At 35.6% G+C, this 21731-nt stretch overlaps 1 protein-coding gene across 4 annotated transcripts in view; it reads left to right on the forward strand.

The window, feature by feature from the left end:
* GLRA3 (glycine receptor alpha 3) overlaps positions 1-21731 on the forward strand; it is a 103173-nt gene that overhangs the window by 34727 nt on the left and 46715 nt on the right. For all 4 annotated transcript variants that reach the window (XM_080372780.1, XM_080372778.1, XM_080372779.1 and 1 more), the window contains exons 4-5: positions 14028-14251; positions 17247-17329. In XM_080372780.1, coding sequence (XP_080228906.1) covers positions 14028-14251; positions 17247-17329 — 307 coding nt within the window. The remainder of the gene's footprint in view (positions 1-14027; positions 14252-17246; positions 17330-21731) is intronic.

A 21731-nucleotide genomic window follows, 5' to 3' on the forward strand; every position in this document is an offset into this window, starting at 1 on the left:
ATGATTTATAAATAATTCAGAAAAGAAAAGGTTTGGGTTGGATCATTCCATAATTAAATTCCAGGAGCTTGGGCAGCAAATGAGTTTTGCACTGAAGAAAATAGTTTTGACTTATGTTCGGTTTAGGTTTGAACTAGCAAAAATGGCTGATTAAATTGAATTTTAAAAATAGTCAGAAGCTTTGCCTTTGCTGCAGTTGATGACCTCCGCAGAAGCTGGTGGCAGGCTTCTTTCCTTGGCCCTTCAAGCCAGTGGTTTTAAAACTGTTTTCAGAAGCAACGCTGCAGTGAGTTATTAGGGACAGTAGTGTTTGTTCCTTGGTTAACAGAGTGTGATTATGTTAATTGAAAAAAAGGGGTTAGTTATAGGGATGGTTCCCACATATTTCATATGTTTGAAAGCCAGTATATTCAACACGGATGTACAGAAAAACAGAAATATAAACTATGAATAGACTCATCAGTAAAATATGAACAAATCTTGTTTTATTAAACATTAGGTTAATCTTTCTTGCTTGTCACCAATAGAGAAACAAACCAACTGAAGACCAAGTTTCAGGTTTATTTTAGATAGCATCCTGAGGCCAAATTCTGCTTGAAAGCTTGAGATATAGTGCAACCTTACCTAACAACAGAATGCATTTGTCTGAGAAAATACTACAAAAACAGCAAGGTTTTGTTTTCAGGTCTGAAAAACTGCCATTTCTAGATAGCCTTTCAATCATTTATAAAGAACTGAAACTTCCTTTACGAAAAAAAGAAAATATTTCATGCAGTCAACATCTTTAGATTGGCTGTGAAGTTAGTCTAGAATAAGTGATACTGTAATGATAAAAAGCTGCTTGAAAAGTTTCAGTCATTTTCAATACCTTTAGATGAAAGTACTGTCACAGAGGATCCGACTCAGTTGTTCAATGTGCATTTGCAGTATTAATGGAAATTTAAAAGTGATGAAAGAACTCAAAAGGACTATATTCCGACAATGAACAAGTCATAGGTCTGAAAATATAATAACAAGTATCTACAGTAAAGCAGAAGTTCAAACTGACAGTTTTCACTGACAGCAGCCATGTAATGGGCACAAACAATAAAGCTGTGGTCCTTTTGCAAACACAGATACCTTTAAGACAGAATCTAGAAACACAATATACTGGAAGGATTCTGCAATTAAATACTAACATTCCTATTTCAGTTGTCCTGATTTGTAATCTGGATTGATTTTTGTGCTTGTGACCCATAACTTATTTCAAGATTTTTGGAAAGAAGAGGAATTGGAATAGGTTTTATAGCAAGGCTTGGTGGCTGAGACCAGCCAAGTTCTGTAACATTTTCTGGAACTTGGAGCTGAAATTCAATGGTATCTTTACGCCATATGCAGAATAAATAACTAAGCCAGAAATAAAGACTGCTGGTACCATTTAACTTTCACTACTGATAAAACAAATCATCCAGATCTTAATACCCATCTATAAGGGTAAATTATGACTAATTTCAGAGCTATGGGGTTTCTAGACATAACTTTTATTACTTATTGTCAACAGACAAGAGGTAATCTCTCATGTTTCCCAACATGCAATAACAGTGTTTCCAGACTATGGTACATGCAGAAGACAGGCAACCTGAGTTAATGTAGAAAAGCTGCAGGTAGAGACTAAAACCAGATTTTCTCATTTCAAAGCAGACTGCTCTTTTCTGATCCTATTTTTGTGGTGCCTGAAAATGCAGTTCCATACCTATAAATAAAGTTAATTTAAGAGAACTGCATGCGGATTTTTAAAAAGCAAACACCGATCAGCTTCACTTCCAACATTTTAGCAGGTTTTTGTCATTCAATTTAACAAAAGACTAAGACTACATGCTTAAATCCTTTGGTACTTTTTGACAATACATAAATCCACAAAGAAATGTTTTCTTTAATGAACAGTAGCAACAATAAAATGTTAAATGTTGAATAAAATCTCCAAGATTCTTCTTGAAAAACAACCAACAGTTTATAGTCCCAGCTGTCACACAAAACATGGAAAATACTCCAGTACCTCGGGCCTAGGGCTGAAAGCTGAGTGCCTGTATCCACTCATTCAAGCTGCACATCCACAAACTCCTTAGCTACCACCAGATACACACAGTATCTTCTGCTTTGACTTCCTACTCCTGGGAGAAATACCAATCAGGTATACATCTATACCTACTTCAGGTATACCAAATTCTGCAAACATCATAGAACACATCAATCAGAGATTGTTTCATAGGTCTAGGGAACAGGCAGCAGCGGTAGTCTGACAGTTGTGTGCTGGGCAACAGGTTTTTTTATATCCTTCCTTATATTAAGGAAAACCTAGCTTCAAGTATTTTTTACCTCATTTAAAGAAAAGCCTGAATGCAAGCCTGCTGTTGCCTTAGTACTCTAAGCCTAGGAGTAATTTACCTGTTTTATCTAAAATAGAAAAATATTCACCAGGATAGGTGTTATAATCAGCTCTTCCAGACCTACTATGGCAAATAATTTTCTCATTCTCTCTGGTCCATTTCAAGAAACATTCTTAAAGACTTTGCAAAACAGTTTGTACAATACAGAAAGTTGAACAGCTCAATTTAAAGACACCATATTTTCCTTTTCCCCACAATCACATGTTGCAATTATTAGGAACAGAAGACTTGAAGGGGCCTCCTACATCATCAGTGCAAGCCCTTCCTATGGCAGATAATTTTGCTTTATAATCTAATTCATCACCTGTTCTAATGCTGTCTAAAACCCAAATGGTTAAATAATAAATATGTACTGGAAGAGTTCTCCAGTACAAACACTTTACATGAAGCATTAACCTTGAAATTCTTTCCTTGAATAAGTTCAAGTTATTTTGGCATAATTTAAAAATTCAGTTCTGCTCTTGTGTCTTCATTCTGTTCTTAATACTTCGTACTTCATGCACTCTGGGTGTGCATTTTTAATTACAATAGCCAAAGTAATTACTCAGCATGAAAGAGCTGTGCACTCAATTTTTTTTTATATGTCATACCCATACTGCGAACATATATTCTAAATCACATCCAAAAAAGTTGAAAACATTTTAAAATACTTTAAAATTAAACAGTAAAATTATACAGCTTATCAAAAGAACTTATAAGAATCTCTTTTCTACATAGCCTTTTTCCTTTTCCAAAAAGAACAGACAGATGATATCAAATACGGTCATTAACAGCTAGTAGAACAAGAGTATTATGAGACTGTGATTCAGGCTTTAATTTTCTTTGAAAGTCAATATAATCACAGCAAGGTGTGGGCTGTTATGCATTTTTTTACCGATATGCCCTGTCCTATGTTATTACTGGCATTATAACAATGGTGCCAGAACTCTTCCCCCCCTCGTCCCCCAAATCCTCCTAGACTCTAATGCCAATTTACACAACAGTAAAACATGGCATCTCTGAGACAGTTTGGTTTCTTCAACTGCACATAATAACCCTAATGACTTCAGAATCTGTCTCACCACTTATAGTCCTCAGCAGGCTCAGTCACACTCTACAGCACAGAAATTGGGTGCTGCATGTTCATTTTCCCAAGCACTTTTGCCCCTTCAGCTCGTCAACTATCTTACCCAGGAAGCACTACCCTGCCTCTAAACTGACCAGACAGGTGTCTCTATGCAGGAATCAACAGATTGTCACCTTCCTCCCTCTCTCCAAATTGCAGGTAACCCCAGCTCACAGGCACCTGCTCCTCTGCTCCTAGTGCTCCAGCTTGCAGAGGCTTTTACTTTCTCAGCAACTTCATACTGGGCTTTTGACACAGCAAAGCCAACAACAAACAGCTCGCTCTAGCTGCAGCCTTCTCCATAGTTTCGAAAGGTCCCAGTTTGCAAGCCCCTACAAAACATGACCCTGGGAGCAAATTTAATCCCATCTCTTTCTTTCCAAGAAAAAAAAATCCCCTCATCTCCTCAAGGCATTTCTTGTCAGAAACTGTGAGTCAGTGTGAACAGATATTGATCAAACGCTTTATAACCATATGAAGAAACTGAAGGTGCGTTAAAAATAAATATATTGAATACGCAGAACTGAGGAAAAGCATGTATTCACTATTTCTTCTTTAACGGTTTTTAATGACAAAATAGTAGTCTTCAAAAGCATTTCTGGGGAATCTGAATTTATTCCTTTGTTTTAAAAAATAACCAGCCTTTACATTGCCTAATCTTTTAGTCACTAATTTCTTTCTCAGTTTATAGATTTCCAAAATGTAAATATATATTAACCTATGAAAGCTAGGTTATTGACATAACAGGATGAGTTAAAGAAGATTTCTACATTGTACTATCCAACTACAAACATTGTGTGCTACAATATGTGGGATCTTTCACAACCTTCTTTTTAGTTCTTCTATCTTCTTTTATAGATTTAAATTGAATGAGAGCTTAGCTACTTGACTCCTAGTAGGACTGAAGGGATAAAATACTGAAAATTTGATGTTCCTAGTCAGTCTTTATTAGTTCCCTCTTTTGCAATATAGTTTTCCTTATTTTTATGAACACTCTGAAACTGACTACCATTTCAGAAAACTGAATATATAAAATACATAAATTGCATGCCTTGATATTATGTATATTACATATAATACATATATATCTGTATGTAGCAACAGTTTTCAAATATGTGTTTATACTTTATACTGCTTAAGTCTTCATTTTGGATAATTTTACTGCAATTTTAAAATGTTTATACTAGACCTTGCAGTATAACAAGACCATTTCCCAGCTTAGCAAGATGTAGGGAAAATGTTTCAGATTTGTGCCTGTGACTACTGTTCTGGTATGACTGTAGTATTACAAATCACAGTATTTGAGATCTATCAAAATAAGTTTAGGATTGGCTTTTCAATGAGTAACGTCTACTGCCACCACCTTCTTCACGGACCTAGAGGAAGCCCATCGACTTGACTTTTCTTCTTTCTCCCTTGCTACTCATCTAGAGTAGCATTAGTTCACAAAATTAATTTCTCCATGAAAGGAACAGGTTAGCAAATGGATACTGGATGGATTTTGTGCCTGGTTTAAGTTTTATTTAGTTGCCTAAGTGCATTTAGTGTTTTTAGAGATGGCCTTAATAATCCCTAAGAGGCCTTGCATCATCTAGGCTGGTAGAGATATCATAGGATTGCAGAAGATGTGCATCTTTCTGAACCAGCAGCTGCAAGGCAGTTTTTCAAACACCATTAGATGTCTTTGTGTAGACAAGTTGTTCCCTTTCTTCTCAGTACTGGTACAGTTCAAATACACATTAACGTTTATGTGTTGCTGTGTCATCAGTGGTAGAACCTCTAAACCAACATGATTTTCCTGACATATTCTTGGTGTGCTTCATGCATATCTATACATTTAAAGACAACTCATATCTAATCAAGTTTGTTTAAAGTTAGAGATCTATCCCTTCCCACAGCAAATTTTAGCAGTTGTTTAAGCAGGCCCTGCTTCTGGACTTGAGCTAGTTCAGCTTTACCTTTTATTTTACCCTATTTACCCTATTCTAGGCAACATCATATTTACCTACCAACACAAGAAAGGCTGCAGGGAAAGTTAGTATGGAATTCCCAAATTCCTATTTGATCTAATTGGTTATATTTCCCTGAGGAGATGAAACAGAGGGCAGTTTCAAATTCATGTTTTCAATAAAGATTTCTACTATTAGTCCATTCAGTCACTCATTGAAACCAGTCATATTTGAAATGCTAATACAAAATGTATTAATAACAACATGGAACATATAGCACCAAAAATTCATCTGAAGAAATGAATATCAGAAAAGAACCAGCTTTTCACTTAGCAAGAAATACCTTCTGCTGTCAGAGCAAAAACATCTTCAGGGACACATCATTTGCCTGCAGAAAAAAAAGCCCAGAATCTTTTGTCAACTGAGAACATAGCAAAGATCAGCGAAGACAGAGGCTTAGTGCATGATGTTTGTTCATGTAATTGTCATGTCCATTTTCATCTAATCCTTTATACTACTGCTTGAAAGTGCAAACATCTTAAAAGCCCCTGAGCTAAAGCTTAAAAAAGCAATTACATTGAACAAGTTGCAAAATGTGGTTTTAGTGTAATGCATTAGGAGTTGGGAACAAACAACTTCCATTAAGAATGGGAATAGTGTATTCAATCTTCAATTAATAAATATTCTAGTAAGAGCTGTGACAAACATTATACAGTATGTCAGTACTGTGCTTAATTCATTTTTTAAGAGTAAACACCCTTAACTAGCTTTCACTTTTGATATGATGATTATTTGTGAGTACAGAAATTAAAATCCAGCCAGTGCTACTGATAAACCAGAAAAATATCCAATACTAAAATTAACTACACCTATCCATTTTACAATGTTTCCACTCTAAAATCTATGGAAAATCAGTACATTTTGTAGCACACTGTTGAATTCAAAAGATTTTTTAATTTTTTGTAATAAAGACAAGACAGTTAGAAGCTAAAAATTAAGGAGTCCTCACAGAAACTACTGACTATATTCCTCTTTATTAGCTATGGGTTGAATGACAAAAACTGTAGCTCTGTACTAATAAGTGTCCTACAAGCGACCCCATACCGACAGGACGGGAAAGACTGAACTAAAGTAGTGAGACCAGTTCTTATCCTTCAAACCATTAGCAGTAATGGTAAATGAGATATTATTCAACCCAGAAGAAAAGCAAGCTACATTCATCTGTTCCAGGAAGAACATTAACAGAGGCCATACCTCAGAATCCAAGGTTATGAAAGCAGGTCACACAGCTAGGAAGAGCACCTGGTGCACAATTAGCGCATATACTTATTTGCTGAACTCTGAATTTTGATTTTGTAAGGGAATCTGAGATATCTGATATTACAAGTAGCAATTTTGAAGTCCTGGTCTTAGCTAGTTCTTTGCTAACTTCTAGATCTATTGTCTTCAATTTGAGTGTTGCTGGGCACTTACTGGAGTCAAACTCTGCAAATGAATTGGGAAAAAATTAAATAAAACATTCACAAAACTATTCCCAGAATACCTACCTCCATACCTCATAGTTCAGAAGCCTAAGAGAAACCAACAAAACCAAACAAAATACCAAGCCAAAGAAACAAAAACCCCAGAAAGATTAAAAATATTAATGAACACCTTAAAATCTGCTTTTATACTTTCATAGACAAAGAAAGAGCTCTTCATCCAAAATCCATCAAAGCAATCTTTTCTGAATAGCTGAAATAATTTTCTAAAGCTTCCTGAGATCAGAGGCAAGTAGCCCTCACCAAAATCCCCAAACCATCTGGCCTGTCCTACTTAATGGAGTGGGTAAGATCACCCATGATTTTCAAACCATCTAGGATTAGAGCTTTTATCCAGGAACCAAACAGGCCTTACTGCTCATCCTCAGCCTGCAAGGGCTCAAATCTAGGGAGCCTAATCACCAACAAAGTGCTTAGCCAACTAACTTGAGGCAGGACTTGACAGGAAAACTTTCCATGCCTTCCTGTATGGAACTGCATACTTGTCCTTATACAGCAAAATTGCAAGAGTCACAGGATTAGAAAGGAAAATCGCAAGAGGAAAGCTTTCTCTTAAGGCCCATGGATGAAAAGATTTCTTTCTCAGGGAGGAATCATGTGGTTCTGAAAAATTCACAAAGCTGCTTCTTACTGAGAGAGTGGTGCAATACTGCAGTGTCTACCAGCCTATTTGGGTTCTGTAATTCCAGATGAGAACAATAAGGTCATACTTAGTTTCACCCACAGCTAAAATCAGTTCTGGAAAGAGAGCTTCCACCTATGGAATTATCCAGGGACAAATCGCCACGAAGGATTCTGTGCATCATGCAAACTCTTTATCACAATCAACAGCGTATCTACATTTCTTGTAATGAATGCCCTACAGCTATTCAGTACAGAAAAGCATGTTTTTAAGGGATATTTGGCATTACTCAGTTCTTGGTACTCTGACACAGATGTGATGTGTCAATTAAAGTTAAGTACTCAGCAATCAATTTAAATCTCAGTTAATTTCTCTTTAGCTGCTACGGTAAATCTCTGACAGATTAATGAGTTACAGTTAATAGTGGAGCACGGAGTCTGTTGCAATTTTTTTCCACTCATTAATTGAACAGTCATACAGCATATATATATGCAGCATCCTTGCTGCAGTTCAAACTTGTAATAAGGCAAAGACGTAATAAAAAATAAAGAAGAGTCCCATTATATGAAACAACAAATCATGCCAGTGAAGAGATCACCAGTGTCTATTAACATGATAAGCAAAAAGATCAGCCGTTTCAGTCCAGCCTAAATTTATTGATAATTAAGGATGCTTTTGTGCTTAGATCGAAAATGTTTTCTCCCTCTAGTATTTACCCTTTGATATATCTATGGATAGCAATCAAGTCATAATACAAGTCCTTTTTATTACCAGTTTAAAGAAAACAAACCTTTCCTGTTTACTTTCACAGAACTGGCTAACCTGTCCTAGCCCTATATTACCCTTTTCTGCATCTTTTTCTGTATATTCTTTTTCTGAACATACATGACTTCAAATGAGTCTGCACAATAAAGAACCTCAGTCATCATGGAATTCCAACTATTAAGCATGAGGGAATACAGGGGAATCCTTCAGATCACACAAATTATATTCACATTTCTCAAATGTCAGCGTGAATTTCAAGGGTCTTCTAGTTTTATTTTGCAATGACATCAGTAACCTGGATAAAAAATGATTTACCAATTTAGGAGGTTTACTTAAATTTAAATACTTGAGTTTCTATACTATGGATATTTAATCAAAGGCATATTGAAAACATTAGGTGAATAGCTTTTGGTCTGAAATTTCCAGATATGTAAAGCAAAACCAAGGAGACTCCATCAATTTATCCAAAGTAATTAGGTTACCTAAACTGCAGCCATAGTGCTTAGGGCTAGTGAATGAATTTAAAATGGAAAGATGTTATTACCACAACGTACTATTATGCCACAGGGCATCCTGTCTAATTATACTAATCAAGGCAGCAATAAAAAGCATGTAAAGTTGCATGTTTTTCAGAGACTAAGATAGCAACTTTATAAAATCTCACCAATAAAAAGGAAAACTATTAATATATTCTGTAACATTGTAGCTTTTCACGTACAGCAATTAGAACAAGAAAGCAAACCTGAGAGAGAAGACAACTATAACAACCTGTAACGATCAAGTCCCTACATGGTACTTACCTTTGTACTCTTACAACAAAAGCCAAAATCATCCTTCAATTTTTGTGAAATTTTCTCTAATGTTTCTCTAAAGTAAAAGAATTTGAAATAATTCCAGCTATGGTAAACCAGAAAATCATATGTTACAAGAGGAAAACTTTCTTAGAAAGTGAAAATTAAATAAGTTAGTATTATGTTTTTACTGTTGTTCCATAACAATAACAACTTTAGTACTTTACTGGATTGTGCAGCACTCATCTGGTTCAGAAAATAACCATTTTCTGCTTTAGTTTTCCATTTTATCTTCCTATTGTGCAGTTTGCCTTAAGTCTAACATTTTTTTTACACAGCATTACATCAAAATTAAAATATTAAAGATAAAATTTCTAAGGCTTTTAATTAGCCTGTTGCAAGCATCCTATTTAACAAATTACAACAAGATTAAGAAGTCAAAGTATATTGAAGATAAAATGCATAAGGCAGCCATAATATTTTGAAGAATGAAGGCTAAATATGTTTTTTGTTTAGCCAAGAAACAAAATGGAAAATGAAGTGACATATACTCTACAACATTCCTTTTTAGGTTGGTGTACTGAGGATGTTGTGCTCAAATCTGAAATTACTAATACTGTTTCACAAACAACTCAACATGTGATACCTTTTTTTTTCCCTTTGTTTTTTTGTTTGGTTTGTTTTTTTGTTTTTTTTTTTTTTTTTTTTTTGGGGGGGGGGGGGGCAAGCATAGAGGGGGAAGAATGATAACACACACACACATATGACCAAATAGTCTCATTCCCTATGGGGTGATAAATTCAATAGAACAAATAGCCCACAGTGGATAGCCCACCGTGGTTGCAAAATTATACATATTTTGAAGTGGCTCTTCAAGACATTGGTTACTTTTTTAGGCCAGGTTTTCCTTGGGTCTTATTCTTCCTTATACATATTGTCTCCCTTGTAACATATACTTAAACCATATAAATTATTCCTTCCCCTCCCCCAAGTCTCATAGATTTCTCTAGTTCTGCCTGACTTTTACATCAGGTCACCCTGCTAATTTTCATTCCTCGCTTCAGCCTTCACGTGAGCAGCTCTTTCCAGTACATCCATGATACCTTCTTAGGAACAGATGATCATATCCAGCTTTCATTACAACAAAGTGCCATAGTTATCAGATTAAAAATAATTCTTCACAAGAACAATATTTCTTATAGAGCGTTTAAATTTACTCTTGGCAGTGTTCTTGGGAAGTCCACAAGATTTTCATGTTAAAATTTTACAGTAAGCTAGAACCAATAAAGCAAGAATCATTTGACTACATTATGCAAAAGACAATTCTAGATTTCACTTCAGATGAATATATTAGTCAAAATTATGATAGTATTTGGAACTGCCACAGGTAAAGTTCTGGAAGATTATTCATTTATGCATAAAAAAGTGATGATTTGGTTCAAATGACAGCATTCAAAAATTATGAGGGAAGGTGATACGCAATGTTTAAATGCAGGACAAATTTTGGAAATTTGTTTTGATATCTCTCTCTTATATCTAGAAGGATTCCACATATGGAAGGCATATTAAAAATGCATTAAAGAAACCAGTGAGAGGCAATCAATATCTTGAGGTTTTGTACAAAAGTGGTCTAGCTTTATTCTGTATGCTATAGGAATATAGCTTTATCTGTGTTGGTATAATGAAGAACAAATTAACATATTTGGTAAGTATTTCAAATTTCATTGTCTGCTGGAAAAGTTAGTACTGGAGTCCATAATGACCTCAGCCTTGCCATGGACAGCAAAAAATAATTGCCTGGTCTCCCAATATTTTTTTTTTTTTTGTTTGTCTTTTGAGCCTCATGAAGCAGATGAACAGTATCCTGACCCTCTAAGAAAGTTCACCCTGTGGCTAAGGGTTTTGAAGGATGATAGAGTAAGTGTAGACCCATAAAGCAATCTCATTCTGTAGGGCCAGGGTACAGCAGCTGTTCAGAGGATGGCAGCCTTGAGGTTATAGAAGTGGCTGCGGAAGTCACCACAACTTAAATGATGATTTCTCTCTCCCCTCAAGGAAGCTCCCCAACACAGTTATCTGAGTGAGAAGTTACCCCTCCAGGCAAGTAGCACGTGAGAATAGTAATTCTCTTGCAGGAAAAATAATATTAATTCTGGCAGTTTAATTCTGGTCTCTGTGTTTGCATTAAACAACGCTACCTGTTTAAAGCAGTTAAGCCTTATGCTCCTTATATGTGAGCATTGTGTGAGCATAAACTCAGATGACAAATACTTGTCCTTCATACATTAGCAGTCAAATGTATCTCTTTTGATATATTAGGATATTTTTTTTTTTTAGTAAATAATGAGAGCCAATTTAAGTCAGAATTCTCAGGGGAGAAAACCATGAAAATAGCTTCAGTTGCTTCAATGAAAAATTTAACTGGGATTTTTTTAATCTTAAAAGCTGCAAACAGTTTAAAACGATAATCTTTAGGCAAACTGACATATAGAGTAGCTTAATATAACCTAGAACAGATTCCTCTATTTGTCTGCCTCCATTTTCCATTTTCATTTCAATTTTCTCCTATGCATTTTTCATTTGTTCTGTCTTATACATATGAGAAGTCCTATACTCTATAAGTAATCCCATTCATAAGCTCATCATATTCTACAGAGAAAAGTAAACCAAATAGACATACTTCAATTTCAGGTTATACAAACTAAAAGGTAAAGCTTGGGTTTGGCTGAAGTGCAGATGAAGTCCTGAGAGCTGGAGTGCTCCCACCCAGTGCGCCCCAGGTTTACAGCTAATGTTTCCTTCCATGCAAGGGTTCCACATGTTGGGGCAGGCACTAGAGCCATCACAGATCCCACATCCCACTTCTTCCTGGTCTTTCGATTTTACACAGGCATCTAGAAAGAGAACCAGTACTATGTGGTATTTAGAATATCAACCAAAGAAATAAAGGTGTTTCAGGGTGTATTATGTCCACACGCTGCAAGGAAGACACCAAAAACTCAGTTTTATGAACACTGAGGCACTAGCTGGTCTAAGGGTTTTGCCTTACTTTGGAGGTAGGGGGAAAAAAAAAAAAAAAAAAAAAAAAAAAAGCAGCAGCTTGTTTCTACATCTGTAAAGTACAAATCCCTGCCTCTGCTTTCATCATGCCATGGTGCTAATTATCAAAAATACCAACAGCTTCTCTTAAGAATGTTTTATGGATCTTGAGGCTGTCACTAGCCATGATGAAGAAGAAAGGGAAATTTACTTCAGTCCTTTGCTGAAAGGGAGGTTAAAGTAATTAATGATTGGGGAAAAAAAACCCCACTCGATTAACAAATCCTAAGCTTTTTCTACCTGGCATTAATGTTTTATGCTTCCATTTAGCCAGAGAGCCTTTTTCATGTCTGCTGAAAACAATAATCTGAATTAATTTCACTCTCCAGGTGTAGTTTTCCACTTACTGGCTTTGTCTTGAAAATGTATAAGGTTATACAAATATAAAATCCTCTACTAGAACTTTCTCTATATGATATGCAGTATTTTCTGATTATCAAGCAACAAATGCTTGGTAAGCATGTTTTTAGCGTATTGGCCTACCCTTATTCAAACTGAGTAATTAAAATAACCAAAACAGCAGGATGCTGAAGATATAAAAATGCATATTTCTCATGCGTAAATGTTGCATTTTGAGGTTCCTGTTGTCATTTATTATGTCTGTTAGCATGATTCTCACAACTGTATGGCTGGATGTTCCGAGTTTCATAAGACCAAATATTGATACAACACTGGATTTTTAACAGTACACACAATTTCTAGACCAGTGGGGTTTTAACTATTTATCCTAACCACTAATAACCACTACTACTCATAGTTATTGGCCAACTTGTATTGCTCAGCCTTGAAGACCATTTCCTGTTCTGACTCAGAGTTTTCTTTTGAAAATTTTTATTCTTTTTTAACAACAAACAAGTGATGTTATTTACTTCTATTACATTCAGAAGTGTAATAGATGCTATTACACTCGTATAATATTGTGTATGTTATATATATATTATATTCACTTTTATTTAAAAACAAATATTTTCATCTTTCAGTGGTAAAGTTTTAAGAAAATGTGCAGCCATAAATACAACATTGTCTTTGACTGAGAATATATATGACTCCAAAATGATTTCCAGAAGTTTGAAGCACGGTGCTCTTTTCTGTAAATGTACCCTTGATTAAGACATGACTGTCTAGGCATTAGGGTGACTCCACTTGTACCTAAGCTAATTTACCAAAAGGACTTACATCATGTCCACCATAATTGAAGAGGAGGAACACAACCCCTCCTCAGCTAGCTGTACGGCAAGTTACAGCTCACGCAATTTTCAATAGGGAACTGAGGCACAGAAAGTCTAAGTGGTGGGTCTAAAATAGGGAGAGAAAAAAAAATTAATTTAACTTCCCTTACAGTGGGACAGATTCTCACTGCCAGAGAGAGGGAAGTGGGAGTGTCCCCACCAGGAGCTGGGCAGAAAAAGGTAACTCCAAAAAACTCTTTTTATGCTTCTCTCATTTTGAAATCAAGAGAAAGCTACTGTAGCAGTAGAATTATATGGAGTTATATGAACTGTACATGGAGGATGGATTTCCTTCGCTTGGGATTTTTTCAGTTGCCTTGAAATGCATCTTTATTCTTATGCATTGTGTCCCCACTAATACAAATAGGTATCATGCCAGCATTCAGCTAAGTAATTCTTTTGTCATCCACAGATGGACAGGGGATTACATGGCTAAGAAATGACATAAAAGGTAAATCCCTATGCTTGATAAAGCTTTGCTTGTTTTCTTTTTCATTCAGGATTACCGAGTGAACATCTTTCTCCGTCAGAACTGGAACGATCCCCGCCTTGCATACAGCGAATATCCAGATGACTCTTTAGACTTAGATCCATCCATGCTGGATTCAATTTGGAAACCTGATTTGTTCTTTGCCAACGAAAAAGGTGCCAACTTTCATGAAGTTACAACAGATAATAAGTTGTTGCGAATTTTCAAAAATGGAAATGTACTTTACTCCATCAGGTGAGCCTCTAATCAAATGATTATTTTTTTTCAGATAGAAACTCAAAAGTGTACCTAAGAATTGCTAATGGGTATCTTCAGTTGTTAGTCATGCAGAACTATCACTAAAGTAGTTGTAAGCTTTGAATACAGAACTTTATCATCATTACTTTTCACTGTTAATACCAAATAGAAAATGATCCTTCACCAGTCATGCATGTAGTAAAAACAATACGAAAAGTATCTTTCCTACTTTCAAGTACAGATACTGAGCCTAGAGTACATAGGACCCTTCACAGAGCAAATAATCCTGGAGTATTATAACCTGAGCTGGCCTATGTATGAGTTTCACACACTGTAGCCTCCAACATCATGTTTTTTTTCTTTCTCGCCTTTTTGGATATTGCATTTGCACTTCAACATGGAAACATGACCTATTTGAGGAAGCATGACATTTAAAGAATAGTTCACGTACTGCTGGAGATGGAAAGAAAGTGGAAAGTAAACTTTTGAAGGGTTTAAGAAGCTGTAAGCAGCAATCATAAGTATTGACAAAATCTAGTTATCCTACTTCTCCTCACTTTAATGCAGATGTTAGTAGGCATTTTACCACTATTTTAAAAAACCTAATCTAATGAGAAACGCATTGGATATAAGAATGCTAATGCCCTATTAGGCATGATACAGATTTGGTATTAATACAGTGACCTACCTATGCAAAATTTTACATTTTTCAAAATAAATTTACCTCTTGTCCATTTAGTGGTTTGTTTTGTATACTTTTACAACACTGCATTAACAGGTAATTGGACTTTTCGTAGAGACACGAGGAATCTGTGAAACAATTTGTGCACTAAGTTAATATGTGACTTGCATGCATGTATCAGTGGCAAGGGAGCCTCCTTCCTCCCCCCTTCCAGTGCAGGTGGGCAGTGTCTTGTCAAGCTTACACGAGGAGAAAGGTTGGGTTAAAATTCCTACCAGCATTTCATATCCAAAAGGAGGTTAGTATGCCAATCTGGAAACATAATAATTCTTCAGTGTCACAACATGCATTCTGTCACTAGAAACAGATGGAAAGCAAGTAAAAATTATTCCTTCTCCAGACCCAAGTAGAAAGTAGAGTTAAAATAAATTATCCCTCATCTGAGTCACCCTGAGAGGCACTGGCAATTGTTCCACTCTAACCGAATAACTCCTTCTCCTTGCCCTTCTCCCTCCAGAAACATACAACAGAGTATAGACACCACCACTCAACTGAAGCATGTTTGGATGGCAATTTCAATAGAATTGAGATCAAGTTCATGGTCACATGAAATGGGGGGGAAACAAACATGAGAAATATAATAAAGTTATAAAAGGAATAAGTTTTATAAATATATATGTGTATATATATTAAGTTATATATATAACATAATATAATAAAAATAATATTATATAATATATATTAAGTTATACATAGCTTAATATAATTAAGTTATAAAAGGAAACATTGACTGTGATGAAAGCAGATGCCAGGTAGCTCCTATGTTTTTTATGGAGGCAGAAAGTTTATGTTTCCATGATTTAAGAACTGTTACAATTTCTGAAACATAGAATTGGCATCTAGTTGAGTTGTTATGTGAATTTGAGTCATGTGAGCTTTTGTTGAGGGGAGTCATGCTAACTGTTAATGTTCTGATATTAAGCAAAAAAAAAAAGATTTCTAAATTTGCTTTTTTCTTTCATTCTCTGATATCTCCTCCTCCCCTAATTTCATTGGAACAATTCAGACAAGAAAATAATAAGTTTCCAGTTTGTGATTCAATGAATACTTAATACAAAGTACTAAAATATTTACTGAAGCACAAAGTAAGGTCCAGGTGCTGCTTCTCTGAAATGACTTCCCATGTCTCCAGCCACATAGATTTTGTGTTTGGAACCATTCTTAATAAAATGAAAATAAAGCCTTGGCCTGAGTTCCCTCCTTGGACTCTCCCCATGTAACTCTGTCACTGACAGACTAAACAGAAGTTATAGAAATAAAGAATCAAGAAGCTTTGGAGAAGGAAAAAGTAGGGTAAAAGAAATATACAGCCATTCTTGCCATCTACTGCCCACTTCCCTTTAGCCCCAATGCCAAAAACAGGGGAATGTATTTAAGGGAAGGGGATTAGAGCAGTGCCATTCTAGAAGAGCCTTATGCATAAGGAATCGAACTCAAGCTCCTCAGGTTTTTGGAGAACATTCTATCAACTAACTGACAAATGAATATGGGGCAAAATTTTCAGGCAGGGTATTTTCTAGCAAGAAGAAAGGTGCAGTCATGACCCTGAATGATGAATGGATACCTAAATATTGCCAGTGAAGGAAAACGTGTGCTTTTACTTCTTAAATACTTCTCATTCCTCTGAGAAGTATCACTCTAAGTTATTGTATTGAGATAAAATGTAAAAATGCCTTTTTTGCAAAAAGAGGTTGTAAAGTATTTCACAGGAAGTATCAGGACTAACATGAAACACAGCTGCCGTTCAAAATTACAGGCATATTTCAGCCTACCATCAATATCATAAAATGTTATCTTGAACCTTTGAGTTGACAATTTAAGCACCTTATTTTAGGACAATAGCACATAAATTACTCTGCCACCATGATTTGCAGCTGACATCTGTTACGGAATTCTTGTAAATCTGGGTAAATTTTACGTGAAGGATTTTAAATACTTTAACAGTACAATAACTCTGCTGTAGCACAAAAAGCATGGTGTTGTTGCATTCCTTTAGAATTCTCATAAAGTCAAGCAACCCTACTGAAAAAATTGGTTTTCTGAAAGTCTGTAATATTTTTTTCCACATAGCCACCCTAGGCTGAGCAAGTGAAATGGGTTCAGCTAATATACATCCCTTTTGAGAGTCTTCTAATGAAAAAAATTATTTTCTTCTATTTCTAATGGCTTTCAGTGTTTTCATGCATCCTTCCTGTGCAGTTCTATGGCATTTTGTGGTATATTTTTAATATTTTTTTTCTGTTCTTTCAGATTGACTTTAATACTGTCCTGTCCGATGGATCTCAAAAATTTTCCAATGGATGTGCAAACGTGTATAATGCAGCTGGAAAGTTGTAAGTTTGTGTAATGTATTATCAAATAAATACTTTTTCAAGGATTACAACAGCTATGTAGGAGGTAGAAAGACCCCTTGTAGGGTACAAGAATAAATTTTTAAGAAAGAATCCTCTATTTTACCAAAAGAATCTATGAAACATACGTGATTTTCAAAGGAAGAGATTCTTCCATCCTTATTTGTACCGCAAATCAGCGGTTTTGTGTAAATCTAAAGTTACCTCTAAATTTAAGTACCCAGTGCCAGTTTATCTTTATGCAAAATTTATGCATATTGGGATTCACCATGAAGTCTTCCCTGTGTTCACATATACAGGGGGACAGTAATACAGGAGCGCAGAGAGGAAATATGAGAATAACTTAATTGTGTGATTTATGTGAATATCCTAAAATCTGTAATAACTCAGTGTCCTTAAAAGCTGGAAAGAACATGATACACACTTGAGTCCCTGCTCTTCAGATTCTTGCCCTAGCTGTTCAGCATGCCTGCATGTTACACCCACATATCTGTACTTTTTATCTGATCATCCTAGAAGGGATTAGGGAAAGGGTTTACTACAAGGGAGAACTGTAAAAGATTGCAAAGCACATATAAGTATATATGCTTATGCCTATGTACCTACATAGGATATTCACTTATACAGCCCTCACCCCCTCAACTGGAGCAGCACTTCTAGATCAGTGGTACACCCTCCCCAGAAAATCTTGGGAAGGGCTGTAGAGCTCTTGAATTATGAGGAGGAAGAAGTCCATACAAGGTATCACCTAGCTAGGGATAAAATATGAGTATGAACTGACCATCAACCATAACACTGGAAAAAATTCTAGCATCTTCTGAAGACTCAAGGCTTAAAGGAATTTGTAGTAGTACAGAGAGCTTGATGTTGAAAACACACAGCAGAACCCAGAAAAAGACCTGATAGCTTTCTAGTGCAAAGATGGTGTGACAGTTTGACCAAACATGGTGCTACACTAGAATTTAAATAGAAAAAGAGAAATTACAACTCCATGTGTTTTAAGTAATCTGTTCGTAAAGTTCAGTTTGCATTATACAGCAATATCCTAAGGAAGGCAGAGGAAAAGGTAAAACCAGCTTAGACAAGACAGGCTTTGCAGAAATATCTTTCAGTTAACAGCAATACTTTTTATATGAAATAAATAAAATTAGCTTTTGTTAACTTGACCCACCATATATTGTACTTATCATCTCCCTTCGTATCTCCCTTAGAACATAAAGGAGGATGGAAAGCATAAAGCATTATGCCGCTTCAAGGCACAGAGACAAAAAGACAAAACCAAAGGTTCTGTCTGATGCTGTGATCTGAGCTAACACAGGATGTGTGAGGAGGAAGGCACACATATGCGTTAAATTCTCATTTTCCTTGTGATATGAAGTATTTGGGAATCACCTTTGCCACTTAAAATGAGAGGACTTTGGGAAAGATTTCTAGCAGAAAAATTCTCCTAATGATGTGAAAACCAGAAATAAAGTAAAGCAAAGCATTCTTTCAAAGATTCCAGCAATCTGAATTTTGTGAAAACTAATGACAGAGGAAAAGTAGATGAATAAGTACCTGTCTTAACGTCAGATCTAGATTTACAGTTTTGAGATCAATAAATGAAATATTTCAGAAAATAATTTCCTGTGTATAGAATGAACATATTGGATTATTTGAAATATACTATAGATCAGAAACACAACATACATAATTTGATTAAAGTGTTTCTTGGGTTTTTTCTTCTTTTACTGAAACAAAGTACTGTCTAAGAAAAGGAGGAGGTAATTATCTATTAGTCAGTATGTCAGAACTATTTGTTGTATGGATAATGGTATGCTTTTACAAAAAATTGTAGGGTGCATATGAAAGCCAGATCTATCTTTCATTGTGGTGGACAGATGTTAATATAAAGCAGGCTTTCAATATGAGGGCAATGGCTGAATCTGACAGCAGAAACTTTCTTGACTAAAATCGAGAGATAGTTATTTGCTGCAAATGTCAGAGAATTTAGGGCAATGTCATATATTCAGCATTCAAGCAAAACTCCACTGTCAATCAAGCAGATAATCTTACTAATAACCTATGTCACCTTTATAATTAATATGACTAAATAAAAGGTTAATATGAGGCAGTTGTATCAGAGTACATACAGATGACAGCTATATTCACTATATACAATTATGCTTCCAATAGAAAGTATCATAGTGTTTGACTGAACAAGAAAAAGGTATATTTTTTTAAGTTGTGTTTTAAAAGTTAGGAAATTGTTGTTTAACAATTTCATAAAACTCAGCTGTATTTTTCCTCCTTTTCAGCCTTTTTGAGGACAGGTCATACAACAACTGAGCATTCTTGAACAAACAGGCATCTGTTTTGCTTTATAGAAGCCTTGCAGGAACTCACAATTCCTGCAGACTGCACCATAGGGAACCAGTACTTACTAGTTGAATAGCACTGTAGATCATAGTTGTCCTACTGTATTTTCCAGCAGACCATTTTTCACTGAAATCTTGTTTTTAATCATGCAGTTCAGTGGGAGTAAGTTCCCTGCTCGACATTTACACAGTAGAGAAGCAACATTCACAAAAGAAGAGCTGAACAAAATATAAATGAGTGCTTCAAAATCTTCTGGTTACAGGGAAAGATCAAATCTGATTTCATAAGGAAGTTACAAGTAATAAAGCTTTCACCATATCACCTTGTCTAATTTTATTTTACCTGTAACTCCAGACATTTCAAAAATAGAGACTATAGGCAAAGCAGCTGGCCTGAGACAGAAAATTTTGCAACATGTGGGAGCTCTGACTATACCTACATGTCTGATAGTAGAATAACCAGTTAGGTTTGCAAGAACAAGACAGCAGTTCCCTGAAATTACTTTGGGACAGATTCAAAGAAGATAGGCACAGTGACTTCCTAAACATTCAAGAGCAGGAATTCAACTGCCCAAAACCAGTTTCTCTATAAAGGATGTACTGGAAGGGAAGTAGACACCTTGGAGGTAAAAAAAAAAAAAAATGGTTTATATCAGTCTGAACTCAGAATACTTCCAAAACTTAGAAGATGAGCAGAAACATCCAAATTCCAGTGTCTTTGGTTAAGAACAGGCAGCCAGTTCTCTTTAAACTTATAGAAGGAAAAGGGACAATGAGTGCATTTAGCACTTTCCCAGGCTTCATAGCAAGTCTTCTGAGGTAAGAACTGACATAACCCTGCAAGTCTGAATCCATCCAAGCATATCTAATTTCTAGGCCACAGTGTCATACTCTCTTGTGGCTTGCACGACTTACATCTTTTGGTACACAGTAAGGTATCTTAAATAGGGGGATCGAAGCACTCACAGTGGTGGTTAATGCACTGTCTGGGGAAGTGGAAGACATGGGGTTTCAAAACTGAGAACACAGTCCTCTCATGTCCTGAGTAAATCATCTGATCATCAGGTTGTGTTATAAAAACCAAAGAGGTTGCAGGAGCAAAACAGCAGCAGCCATGCTTCCAGATGTTTCCTTTTAAAGTGATGATCATTGCTTTTTTTCCCACTGAATGTCAAGTTGGGTAGGACATTGTGCAATTATTAATTTACAAGGCTCATTTATCTCACAGTTTCTTTGAATTATGTTTGATCTTGCAAGCCTTGCTCCTGCATGTATCACTAAGCAAATTAGACTGTTCCTAACAAATCACTCATCTTTTTCTTACTCATCTCGCCACCAGGTTGCAAAGAAAGGCTGACAGTTATGTATAAAGGAAAGATCATAGGTTTTACCTCTGCTGTAAAATAACAATTTTTTATTACTCGATACTTTCCTTCAATATTGATACTGTTGCTCCAGCATAGACAGTTCTAAGAGAAAAATTCACGTATAGCTATTCTTCCCAATTTATACTTTTATTTTCAACCAGTTAATGTTTGTGGGTTTTTTTCCAAGGTCAGTCTAAGCAGCTGGATTTGCCACTGGTTAAAGTACTCCACTTATATGATGAAGTGTCTGAGAAATATTTAAGTGGAAATGTCTTCTATTTTTAAAGGATTTGTTTTACCAAATGATTTCTCAGCAACTAGAATGAGCTGCTTTTGTATCTTAGAAAGGAAGCAAATGAAAATGCACATATGAAATAATCCCTTCTACATTTCTGTGCCTTACACCAGGGCAGCCTATAGGCATGTGGGATAATTTTAGTTTTATTCTGTTTGAGTAAGATACAAAGAAATGTCAGCTAGATACATATTTATTTCTGTACCCTGTCTCCCAGGAAAGAAATGTTTTTCTTTCATGTGCTAGAGCTTGTTGTCTCCCTCTTTTTTAAGTTTCACTTTTATCTCACAGCACTCCTTTATTCATATATTACAATTATAACTTTACGTGACATTCAATATTCATGAATTTTCAAAGAATAGTGA

The sequence above is a fragment of the Falco punctatus genome (genome assembly GCF_963210335.1).
Source record: "Falco punctatus genome assembly, chromosome: 1".
Lineage (NCBI taxonomy): Eukaryota > Metazoa > Chordata > Aves > Falconiformes > Falconidae > Falco > Falco punctatus.